At 34.7% G+C, this 13580-nt stretch overlaps 1 protein-coding gene across 1 annotated transcript; it reads right to left on the reverse strand.

Annotated features, from left to right (window-relative positions):
- Positions 1-783: 783 nt before the first annotated feature.
- Positions 784-1350, reverse strand: LOC129729851 (putative uncharacterized protein DDB_G0271974). Its single transcript, XM_055688697.1, has 2 exons — positions 1215-1350; positions 784-1161 (listed from the first exon to the last, which is right to left on the reverse strand). The coding sequence occupies exons 1-2, from the start codon at positions 1263-1265 to the stop codon at positions 880-882; spliced, it is 333 nt and encodes a 110-aa protein (XP_055544672.1). The 5' UTR covers positions 1266-1350; the 3' UTR covers positions 784-879.
- Between the last annotated feature and the right edge of the window lie 12230 nt (positions 1351-13580).

Below are 13580 nucleotides of genomic sequence, written 5' to 3' on the forward strand. Positions count from 1 at the left end.
ACCAGATCTGTGCGAACGTTTGAGTTACAATTATTTATGGCTCCTCGAGGCTCATCAGTATTTCGATTCTGTATCATATATATCGAGTCTCCTCAAAATATTACTTGAACCGATAATTTTCTATAGAATTCCACCGATTTTGTTCCACTTTGTTTGTGTTCCTCCACATCGAGCTCAAAAACGACTAAAGCAATTGCTACAATTCTAGTGTGCGATAAACAAAGAACCTAGCTGCGAAAGGGGATTTTCAGCAAGGCGCACTTCATCGGCCATCCTGCGCTCATTATGGAATCGATTGTATCGCTCAATTTGTCAATGTTGTACAATTATCAATTTGTTTCCATGAAATTGAAATCGTGATAAAACATCATATTCACAAGCCCAGCCATGTTCTTCCTCCGTTAGCGCCCGGGCAGATAGTCAATATCCTCCCCGGATGGGTGCAGCATTTCATGTGCCCCGACGTGAAAGTCTATAAATTTTATGCTAAAAGCAATCGCTCTTCCACGCTCCGTATTTTGCCGGCCGGGTCTGCACACAATCCGCGAATAATTGTAAATGCAGAAATATTCATGTACCACCTCGAAAAGGCACACAGCCATGCGATGCTGGCCGGTCCGACCCCGTCCTCGCCGCCGTCGCCGGCCAGGACAATCCACAAGCGGAAAGTTTACAGTGGTTTTCCCTGTTGAATGGTTTGTGAAATAATTCAGTGGCGGGTATAAAAATTTCAATTTTGTTAAACAATATGGTTCTCTTCACAAATAATCGCTCACAAGATCATTATTGAATTTACAGCAACTTTATCTCTTGTATTTCGAAATTAGAGACACAACAATTATAGAATAATGTATCAAGTGTTGACGTCATTATATTTATTCATTTTCCAGTTGTTGTTGCGTTTGCTGGCTGCTCTGTTGAAGATGCTGGATTTCCTGTTGTTGATGATGATGATGATGTTGATGATGATGGTGATGATGATGATGATGATGATGATGATGATGATGATGATGATGATGCACTTGTTGTTGTTTCCGACGTTGTCGTAGGCAGAGTGATTTTGTATTTGTCAGCTATTTTTTGGAATGCCTGTTGTTTGATGCCAGCTACAATTGCTTGTATTTCGGGGCTTGGTCTTCTACGACCTAGCGATATGTTCACCTGTGGACGAAATCTTGATGAATACCAAGTTACAAAAATTATATGATACATACCGAAATTAAACAAACGAGAATCGCAAGGAAGAAAAACTTTATAGATAACATCGTGAATTGTCTTCAATTATCACTGTAAACTCAATTGATTAATAATCGGCATTTTATAGGACCATCGGAGACACGGTATGATAATTATAATTTTATTAATTCTGGAAACGTCTGTGTTCATAATTTTTTCAGCTGATCAAACCTATGCACATATCGTTTCCACATTGACTCAGATAAAACAAATATTTATCCGAATAACAATTAAATCGACGCATTCACGAATCGCACCAAGCGAGGGAAAACTGTAAACCATCCGTATCAGTATGTATTGGACTAGAGCGGAAGGCTGTGGCCATACCTTGCCGTTTTGACCGCATGTGGAACCGAAAGTCCAAACTGAAGCTCGACTCAAGCCGTCGCGTCTGCTATCCGGAGCGAGGGCTCCGCTTCCACTCCAACTCGAGTATCCGAACTGGCAGCGCGATAACGTACATAATTATGTAAATAAATAAATACAGCGGTTGACATGTTTGACAATATTTTCATGTAAAATAATGCCCGTCCGGTAGCGCACTCATCGCGCAGGTCACGACCTTAATCTTTCTGTGCGCTCCGTTCGCCTTCTTCGAGGCGTATGCTGGCGCGTCCGGCTATTCCATGCAGCATGCGAGATCTCGTGTCGTCTCTTGGCTTGAAGCCAGATCAACAAACGGCCCCAACATCAACAGCAATAACAGTATCGAGAACAGGCATTGGTCACCTTTCAGCATTCGAATCGTTTGCATACGGCGCACCAGTGGAAGACCACTCGAGGGTCTGTCTGTCTGTCTGCAGTCCGGTGCGGTGAAAGATCATGATTTTCTCCCGTGTGCGGCCCCAAAACGTGTGGCTTCGAATCAGTGATTTACTGGACGTATTGAGCGAAAAAAAAACCGGGTCTCCGTGCAACCATGTGGTGTGACATGACAGGTATATCAAAGAGCTAATAGAATTGATTGGATTTTTTGGTCAAATATTAGCTTTGTTGGATTTATTATTTTTAAGTAAATCGGTAATAATAAATAAGTTTTACGTGCTTCAGAAATTAGTATTTTCAAAACTATAATACAATATCGTACGCTAGCCTAGGGGGCTAATGTGGTCTCGATCAACTAGATCAGTTGAGAGAATTCATTATCGATATTGTTTTTGGCACATTTTGCATGTTGTAGGATAAGTACAACGATACACCGTGCTCCAGTACTGAGTCGAGAAAATTTCCAGCTCGAAAAGTTCCTCGACCTGATCGGAAATCGAACCCGACATCACAACCGTGTGGGAGAGCTAGCCGACGGACATCGCTAACCACAGAACCACGGGAGCCACCAACCATACAGCATAGGATCAAAGCTCGTAGATAAATGTACAGTGTAACATCAGAAAAGAAAATTACCAAAGTTATCTCGGTGAAAATAAAATTACGTAAAACTCTCAATAGTGGATAACTTAAGATAGATATTTTTTGAAGGATCCACTGAAAAGAGAAAAATTGTTTTCACAAAGAACTTTTCGCTTTAAAAAATATTCAAACTAGTTTAAATGAGATTAGATGAATTATTGAAAATTTCAAACATATAATACTACCTGGTGACGATAAGATATTTAAGGTTTTAATTAAAACAATACAATATTTATTGAAATCGTATACAAAAAAGTATTTTTTACGAGAAGGATACGTAGCCCGTGAAAAAATGCGTAAATTAAAGAATCCGCGAGAAAAAATATTCATTTGCTTAAGGTTTGGTGCAGCAAAGCCTTGGTGCTACATTCCGATTCGGAACTCGACCTTCTGTTTACTATACATAGACTTCGCAGCCAACTGTTTCAGTGTACAGGACAATTGCGGGGCTAGCGCTACGATCATACTGACACTAACAGTGTCTACCGAGAAGAGACTGCAACGAATTTGCAACGACTGGCTTGGTAGACCAGCATCGTACCTCGAGACCAACTGGGAGATTTATTCATTTCTGCCGAATACTTTCGAAAAGGATCAATAGCCGTGTTATTATCAACTGCGAATCAAGCTGAAAATCAAGAACACTCAAATCCGACCTTGGCTCTTTTAGACATAAAACGTAAATGGGTAATAATTTGACTTTGTAAATGATTTGTAGTTACTTTGTTCGCTCGAGTGCACAACGACACGCAAACCGGAAGTATAACTGTCATTAGTCACATATAAAAGTAAGTATGCTCATCCGTTCATTATAGTAAAACTGAATTGACCAGTAGCAAGCAGACTTGCCAGTGCCACAGTGCCACAAAGCAGGCCACATTTTCTTGTTTGTATGGTTTTTGCTGCATCACACGCATCAACCGGCAAAGCGGAAGGTTCTTTCTGGAGCAGCAGAAAGCGAGTGGTGGCAAATATCAATCGCATATAAGAGCGCACGCCATCGAATTGAATTTATCATTCTTTCTGGAGCAAAAGAATGCGGGTGGTGGCAAATATTGATAATGATTGAGCTGTCAGCTCCTAAAAATGGGGGTGAACCAAAACGCTCACAAAAAGCGCAAAAAAATAACTTATGTATATAGCTTCATTTCCCGCCATTAAGTTTTGACCGTCTGGTTAATTTATTAAAATACAAACAGAAATACTTCTGCATTCGCAGTACTTATCTTAGTACTCAACTATGCATTTGTTAATGCCAAATGCGCGTTATTCAATGTCAGTCACGCGGTCGTGCCTTGGATACAACCTTCTGCTATTTGTATAACAAGGAACTTAAAATCCCAAAGAAATCTTCGATTTGGTGACATTCGGATAGATTCGTTGGGTTGCGTATTTTGAATACAAATAAGGTCCAATGGTTGGTCAAAAACGTTTGTCTTTTTAGCGCAATGTGATGACACTTCATCTGGCCAAAATACCTTCCATCGGCATAGTGTTTTTGAAGAAATGGAATAAAAAAATTTCTTCATACATTTGTTCTGGTACTTGTCGTGATTGATAGCTAAACCACTGAACTTGAATCATGATTGATGAAAAAAACAACGGTGTCCTTTTTGTCCATAACTTTGGCCGATCTTTCACTTTTTTGTGCAATTCAAAGAACTGTTAATTGCGCTTGCGCAATGCTTTTTGTTTCGACGCCATTTTGAACAAAATTGGGTATGTACAAACAAAAGAATAAATACTGGTTTAAAAAAGAGAGAAAGAAACCTTAAATGTACTCATTTCTCTCTAAGGAGAAGGAGAAAATTAAGTTTCAGAGTTGAATGCTTCATATGAAAAATGGTGTGTTCAGCAATTATTCCTCAATATCAAAATTCACTGAAATCGAATAAGTTTGTTTTGAATGTAGGTAACTGTGTATAGGTGTCAATGATATACTTAATGACTGTTAAAAATAAAGAGGAATATAATGAAAAAATAGAACAAAAATAGAAAAGGAGAAGAAGAAATAAAAAGAGAATGAAAGAGAGAAGATTAAAGAGGAAATTTTGAAGAAAGAGACAGACAAAAAGTAAGAGAAAGAGACAAAAGAAGGAAATGGAAAAAAGGAGAAAAATTAGGAAAGAATGGAAGAGAGAGAGAGAGAGATGAAGAGAAAGAGAAAGAGAGAAGAGAAAGAGAAAGAGAAAGAAAAAAAGAAAGAGGAAAAGCACAAAAAAGAGAAAGAGAGAGACACATACAGATTCATACAAATATTGTTCAATTCGTCGATCTGAGTCGATTGGTATACGACACTTGGCCCTACGGGCCATTCATTTTGCGTTGAAAGTTACATGTCTTGTATAAAAAATACTCTTTGAATATTACAGGTTGGACTCGATTATCCGGAGACTCGATTATCCGGGGGCCTGATTATGCGGGGCTCAATTATCTGGAGAAAATGGCTCGATGATCCGGAGTATTTATTTTTCTTCTGTATTTTTTAATGTACTTCTGTCTTCCGGGTCATTGGGAGTTTCGGGGTTGTTCAAAATTGTAACAAAAATCCCCCCTTTTGTTTAGGCAGTTCGCAGTTTTCTCGTTGTTCCTTCAACCAATTCTTACTCAACAACCTCCAAAAGCAAGGTATTATGGTTTTTAGTTGCCAATGAGGACAACCACTATTAATCAATCGGTTTCGAATTTATGGCCAGAAAACCCATCAAGCGAAATCAATAACGAATTGAAATCCACAAAGTAGCCCATTAGTGGCCATATCGAGCGTCAAGGTCGTTATAGGTCACCTAAGAAAATTGAAAAAAAAAACATGAATGTTGTCAAAATCGAACAAGGTCTATATATGTAACACCTCAATTCTTCTTAATATTTAAGATAATAAAACAGATAAATACCTAAATCAAATAGCATTCTATTATATTTATTGGAAAATATTTCCTTTAATCTCTCGAAGCAAAAGCTGTATTTCTAATGGAAGTTGTGTTTTTTTATTGGGTATTTACATCTTCGAAATAATCAATATAACATAATTTATTATCACGTTTACTGCCGCTCCAAGCCAAACTGTCCCATATTCTGTGCAAACCTTATGGACGTTGGGACAGTTATGCTTGGAGCGGCAGTATATATGTATAACAAACGCCGACAAACAGTCTAAAGACAATTATTAATTTGTTTCGTCGGCACATGTATTGTGTACTATAATAGAAAACTTACTGTTCTAAATGAGAGATATCAAAAATTAAAAAATAAAAAATGGCTCGATTTTCCGGAGGATTCGATTACCCGGAGCGAAATGTTTATCAAAACTCCAGATAATCGAGTCCGACCAGTACTGGTGGAAGCAACCAAAGCTTGCTCTTAGCGGTTTGAAGAGCAGATGGGATAAAAATCATAAATAATGTAAATTCGAAGCGTATCAATGTTAATTTGAAAAACTTGCCCGAATAGCAAGTTCATCGTATTTTCCTGTAAGAAATTTAAATTATTGATATATCTTACTATAACGATTTAAATTTTTTGAGCAGTTTTTGAGCGTATTCTTGTAATGTTTTAATTGTATTATCTACCAGCTGAGTACTGGTAATGAAAATTGATTATAACGGTTTTTCACTCTTGCATAATGTTCTGAGTTTACTTTTCGCTCTTTACTCTTTACTCTTTACTCCTTACTCTTTACTCTTTACTCTTTACTCTTTACTCTTTACTCTTTACTCTTTACTCTTTACTCTTTACTCTTTACTCTTTACTCTTTACTCTTTACTCTTTACTCTTTACTCTTTACTCTTTACTCTTTACTCTTTACTCTTTACTCTTTACTCTTTACTCTTTACTCTTTACTCTTTACTCTTTACTCTTTACTCTTTACTCTTTACTCTTTACTCTTTACTCTTTACTCTTTACTCTTTACTCTTTACTCTTTACTCTTTACTCTTTACTCTTTACTCTTTACTCTTTACTCTTTACTCTTTACTCTTTACTCTTTACTCTTTACTCTTTACTCTTTACTCTTTACTCTTTACTCTTTACTCTTTACTCTTTACTCTTTACTCTTTACTCTTTACTCTTTACTCTTTACTCTTTACTCTTTACTCTTTACTCTTTACTCTTTACTCTTTACTCTTTACTCTTTACTCTTTACTCTTTACTCTTTACTCTTTACTCTTTACTCTTTACTCTTTACTCTTTACTCTTTACTCTTTACTCTTTACTCTTTACTCTTTAATCTTTACTCTTTACTCTTTACTCTTTACTCTTTACTCTTTACTCTTTACTCTTTACTCTTTACTCTTTACTCTTTACTCTTTACTCTTTACTCTTTACTCTTTACTCTTTACTCTTTACTCTTTACTCTTTACTCTTACTCTTTACTCTTTACTCTTTACTCTTTACTCTTTACTCTTTACTCTTTACTCTTTACTCTTTACTCTTTACTCTTTACTCTTTACTCTTTACTCTTTACTCTTTACTCTTTACTCTTTACTCTTTACTCTTTACTCTTTACTCTTTACTCTTTACTCTTTACTCTTTACTCTTTACTCTTTACTCTTTACTCTTTACTCTTTACTCTTTACTCTTTACTCTTTACTCTTTACTCTTTACTCTTACTCTTTACTCTTTACTCTTTACTCTTTACTCTTACTCTTTACTCTTTACTCTTTACTCTTTACTCTTTACTCTTACTCTTTACTCTTTACTCTTTACTCTTACTCTTTACTCTTTACTCTTTACTCTTTACTCTTTACTCTTTACTCTTTACTCTTTACTCTTTACTCTTTACTCTTTACTCTTTACTCTTTACTCTTTACTCTTTACTCTTTACTCTTTACTCTTTACTCTTTACTCTTTACTCTTTACTCTTTACTCTTTACTCTTTACTCTTTACTCTTTACTCTTTACTTTACTCTTTACTCTTTACTCTTTACTCTTTACTCTTTACTCTTTACTCTTTACTCTTTACTCTTTACTCTTTACTCTTTACTCTTTACTCTTTACTCTTTACTCTTTACTCTTTACTCTTTACTCTTTACTCTTTACTCTTTACTCTTTACTCCTTACTCTTTACTCTTTACTCTTTACTCTTTACTCTTGACTCTTGACTCTTGACTCTTGACTCTTGACTCTTGACTCTTGACTCTTGACCCTTGACTCTTGACTCATTACTCTTTACTCTTTACTCTTTACTCTTTACTCTTTACTCTTTACTCTTTACTCTTTACTCTTTACTCTTTACTCTTTACTCTTTACTCTTTACTCTTTACTCTTTACTCTTTACTCTTTACTCTTTACTCTTTACTCTTTACTCTTTACTCTTTACTCTTTACTCTTTACTCTTTACTCTTTACTCTTTACTCTTTACTCTTTACTCTTTACTCTTTACTCTTCCTCTTTACTCTTTACTCTTTACTCTTTACTCTTTACTCTTTACTCTTTACTCTTTACTCTTTACTCTTTACTCTGTACTCTTTACTCTTTACTCTTTTCTCTTTACTCTTTACTCTTTTACTCTTTACTCCTTACTCTTTACTCTTTACTCTTTACTCTTTACTCTTTACTCTTTACTCTTGACTCTTGACTCTTGACTCTTGACTCTTGACTCTTGACTCTTGACTCTTGACCCTTGACTCTTGACTCATTACTCTTTACTCTTTACTCTTTACTCTTTACTCTTTACTCTTTACTCTTTACTCTTTACTCTTTACTCTTTACTCTTTACTCTTTACTCTTTACTCTTTACTCTTTACTCTTTACTCTTTACTCTTTACTCTTACTCTTTACTCTTTACTCTTTACTCTTTACTCTTTACTCTTGACTCATTACTCTTTACTCTTTACTCTTTACTCTTTACTTTTTACTCTTTACTCTTTACTCTTTACTCTTTACTCTTTACTCTTTACTCTTTACTCTTTACTCTTTACTCTTTACTCTATACTCTTTACTCTTTACTCTTTACTCTTTACTCTTTACTCTTTACTCTTTACTCTTTACTCTTTACTCTTTACTCTTTACTCTTTACTCTTTACTCTTTACTCTTTACTCTTTACTCTTTACTCTTTACTCTTTACTCTTTACTCTTTACTCTTTACTCTTTACTCTTTACTCTTTACTCTTTACTCTTTACTCTTCACTCTTTACTCTTTACTCTTTACTCTTTACTCTTTACTCTTTACTCTTTACTCTTTTCTCTTTACTCTTTACTCTTTACTCTTTACTCTTTACTCTTTACTCTTTACTCTTTACTCTTTACTCTTTACTCTTTACTCTTACTCTTTACTCTTTACTCTTTACTCTTTACTCTTTACTCTTTACTCTTTACTCTCTACTCTTTACTCTTTACTCTTTACTCTTTACTCTTTACTCTTTACTCTTTACTCTTTACTCTTTACTCTTTACACTTTACTCTTTACTCTTTACTCTTTACTCTTTACTCTTTACTCTTTACTCTTTACTCTTTACTCTTTACTCTTTACTCTTTACTCTTTACTCTTTACTCTTTACTCTTTACTCTTTACTCTTTACTCTTTACTCTTTACTCTTTACTCTTTACTCTTTACTCTTTACTCTTTACTCTTTACTCTTTACTCTTTACTCTTTACTCTTGACTCATTACTCTTTACTCTTTACTCTTTACTCTTTACTTTTTACTCTTTACTCTTTACTCTTTACTCTTTACTCTTTACTCTTTACTCTTTACTCTTTACTCTTTACTCTTTACTCTATACTCTTTACTCTTTACTCTTTACTCTTTACTCTTTACTCTTTACTCTTTACTCTTTACTCTTTACTCTTTACTCTTTACTCTTTACTCTTTACTCTTTACTCTTTACTCTTTACTCTTTACTCTTTACTCTTTACTCTTTACTCTTTACTCTTTACTCTTTACTCTTTACTCTTTACTCTTTACTCTTCACTCTTTACTCTTTACTCTTTACTCTTTACTCTTTACTCTTTACTCTTTACTCTTTTCTCTTTACTCTTTACTCTTTACTCTTTACTCTTTACTCTTTACTCTTTACTCTTTACTCTTTACTCTTTACTCTTTACTCTTTACTCTTTACTCTTTACTCTTTACTCTTTACTCTTTACTCTTTACTCTTACTCTTTACTCTTTACTCTTTACTCCTTACTCTTTACTCTTTACTCTTTACTCTTTACTCTTTACTCTTTACTCTTTACTCTTTACTCTTTACTCTTTACTCTTTACTCTTTACTCTTTACTCTTTACTCTTTACTCTTTACTCTTTACTCTTTACTCTTTACTCTTTACTCTTTACTCTTTACTCTTTACTCTCTACTCTTTACTCTTTACTCTTTACTCTTTACTCTTTACTCTTTACTCTTTACTCTTTACTCTTTACTCTTTACACTTTACTCTTTACTCTTTACTCTTTACTCTTTACTCTTTACTCTTTACTCTTTACTCTTTACTCTTTACTCTTTACTCTTTACTCTTTACTCTTTACTCTTTACTCTTTACTCTTTACTCTTTACTCTTTACTCTTTACTCTTTACTCTTTACTCTTTACTCTTTACTCTTTACTCTTTACTCTTTACTCTTTACTCTTTACTCTTTACTCTTTACTCTTTACTCTTTACTCTTTACTCTTTACTCTTTACTCTTTACTCTTTACTCTTTACTCTTTACTCTTTACTCTTTACTCTTTACTCTTTACTCTTTACTCTTTACTCTTTACTCTTTACTCTTTACTCTTTACTCTTTACTCTTTACTCTTGAGCATGAGCATGAGCATGATTGACCGCCCGCGGTTGCTACTCCGTTATTGCCAGATCAGCTGTAATTACACAAAGAACCAACAGATCATGTTTGGGACCAACATGCATCCTCAATGTGTAAAAACAGGTGACCTAAATCTTTATATTAGGCAATACCAGCGCCGGCCGCATCCGAATGCAGGTCAAAGAAGGAGTTTGTATAGGAATATGTTGACGAGATACTCGCTTTATGGAAGCCGAGAACACCTCTGCACTTCCACGAGACTGCACTTCCACGAGAAATCACTGGGTTGTTGGATAAAGGAGAAGGTATACAGCAGGGTTCGTTTTGGTAAACGATGCGCTAATGTCGGGTTCTTCAGAACATGTGCCGCGTCTACAAGTTTATTACATCCGCCACTATATTTATAATGTGATTCGAACTTATTTAGTTTGACAATGTAACACCGCAACAATAAAACGTACGCGAGGATACAGGATTTTTGACTAAACCGAGACAACCTCAAATTACCGTATATCTCCTCGTAAGGTTATGCTCTTTATACCTAAAACTATTGCGCGTTGTTGATCCATCTGTAGATAATACGACCTCATGGAAGGTACCGACGCGGGGGTTGAAATGATATTTATCGACTGAACGAAACCTACTTCGATTTCCGATGTAATAATTTAGATGCAACGCGCGAACAGTCTCCGACTTAACGTTGATGGAGATGAGAAAGATATGATGAAATATCTGGGTTCACTTCGCGAAATCACCACACGCCGGAAGTCATATATCAGCAAAACTCGCCCGGGCTGAATACGCGTTTACACCGAAGCGTTACGAACAACCGCTTTAATCCCCCGGCCGACACATACGCGCAGGAACTCGGCGTTTACGTCGATTATCTCTTAACAATGTACGCCTAATACGCCTAATAAATATGAAAATTGGCAATGTTCCATGCATCCAAAGCCTCAACAATTAAATAAAAGAAAATATACATATAAGCCTGAATATATTTTTAAATTTATTGACAAAGTGCCGAACTAGTCATAAATATAACAAATTATGTAAAACAACTGGTCAAAAGCTAGAACAATCAAAAAATCTAAGCATATGATTCCTGAGAAACACATACTCCAAACTCCACAAACCACACTAACATTTTGTGGACAAAAATAAAACTTGTTACTGAAACTCTGCGGAAAATAATACCGCGCACACAATTTCAACGATGAAATCAAATCTCTTTGTATCTGTTTTCTCACATAAAGTAAAACTAGAAACAAGCATCAACATATAACATAAGACAAAACGTATACTTAGCTTTCATCTCTGCATTTTCCAGTTGTTTTCATCGTTTTTGGACTTTTCTTAAATAGAAGTACAGTGGCAACATGCATGTATGCCTTCACACACTCGTTTAATCCATACAACATTTCATTCGTTGAAAAGAGATAGCACATTAACACTGTAAACGGCGATGCATGGTTTTGATCTTATTGGCAAATTTTCACTTCAAGTTTAACTAGATACAAGCCAAATATAATTTGCACTATGCCAATGAATAAATCCCTAATGAGCATCCAATCACTATAAAACTATGTGGAGCAGCTGCTCGAAAAACACTCTCCTTATTGTATGTAATAACACCACACACTCCACACTTTCAAACCGTCGCCAAGACAGCGATAGAAAAAAAGAACAAGAAAAAATAAACACTTTGGTGAATCTAAAAAGCAACGCAATAATATTCAATTTTCACAATTAAATTCACTTTTTTTTTGTGGAACTTCACACTTTTCGCCCTCAGCACATTTCAATAGAACACCTGTATATGTGTTTAACAATTCTTTAGGTGTAAAATAACCGAAAATCACCAAACAATGTGATGATTTCAAAGCAGGAACCAGCTGGCCAATCTTGATCACGGCTCGCACAACCATCCGCGAACTTTCCAAGAAAAAACAATTTTAAATTTAGAAAATAAACTCACTCCGCGATACATCTATAACGAACATGCACAACTAAATTAAACAATTTTGCTTCCGATATAACATGCGAGCGAAAAATTTTTTTTTTTTTTTTTTTTTTTTCTTACTCTTTACTCTTTACTCTTTACTCTTTACTCTTTACTCTTTACTCTTTACTCTTTACTCTTTACTCTTTACTCTTTACTCTTTACTCTTTACTCTTTACTCTTTACTCTTTACTCTTTACTCTTTACTCTTACTCTTTACTCTTTACTCTTTACTCTTACTCTTTACTCTTTACTCTTTACTCTTTACTCTTACTCTTTACTCTTTACTCTTTACTCTTTACTCTTACTCTTTACTCTTTACTCTTTACTCTTTACTCTTTACTCTTTACTCTTTACTCTTTACTCTTTACTCTTTACTCTTTACTCTTTACTCTTTACTCTTTACTCTTTACTCTTTACTCTTTACTCTTTACTCTTTACTCTTTACTCTTTACTCTTTACTCTTTACTCTTTACTCTTTACTCTTTACTCTTTACTCTTTACTCTTTACTCTTACTCTTTACTCTTACTCTTTACTCTTTACTCTTTACTCTTTACTCTTTACTCTTTACTCTTTACTCTTTACTCTTTACTCTTTACTCTTTACTCTTTACTCTTTACTCTTTACTCTTTACTCTTACTCTTTACTCTTTACTCTTTACTCCTTACTCTTTACTCTTTACTCTTTACTCTTTACTCTTTACTCTTTACTCTTTACTCTTTACTCTTTACTCTTTACTCTTTACTCTTTACTCTTTACTCTTTACTCTTTACTCTTTACTCTTTACTCTTTACTCTTTACTCTTTACTCTTTACTCTTTACTCTTTACTCTTTACTCTTTACTCTTTTTACTCTTTACTCTTTACTCTTTACTCTTCACTCTTTACTCTTTACTCTTTACTCTTTACTCTTTACTCTTTACTCTTTACTCTTTACTCTTTACTCTTTACTCTTTACTCTTTACTCTTTACTCTTTACTCTTTACTCTTTACTCTTTACTCTTTACTCTTTACTCTTTACTCTTTACTCTTTACTCTTTACTCTTTACTCTTTACTCTTTACTCTTTACTCTTTACTCTTACTCTTTACTCTTTACTCTTTACTCTTTACTCTTTACTCTTTACTCTTTACTCTTTACTCTTTACTCTTTACTCTTTACTCTTTACTCTTTACTCTTTACTCTTTACTCTTTACTC

This window comes from Wyeomyia smithii, chromosome 3, assembly GCF_029784165.1.
Source record: "Wyeomyia smithii strain HCP4-BCI-WySm-NY-G18 chromosome 3, ASM2978416v1, whole genome shotgun sequence".
Classification (NCBI taxonomy): domain Eukaryota; kingdom Metazoa; phylum Arthropoda; class Insecta; order Diptera; family Culicidae; genus Wyeomyia; species Wyeomyia smithii.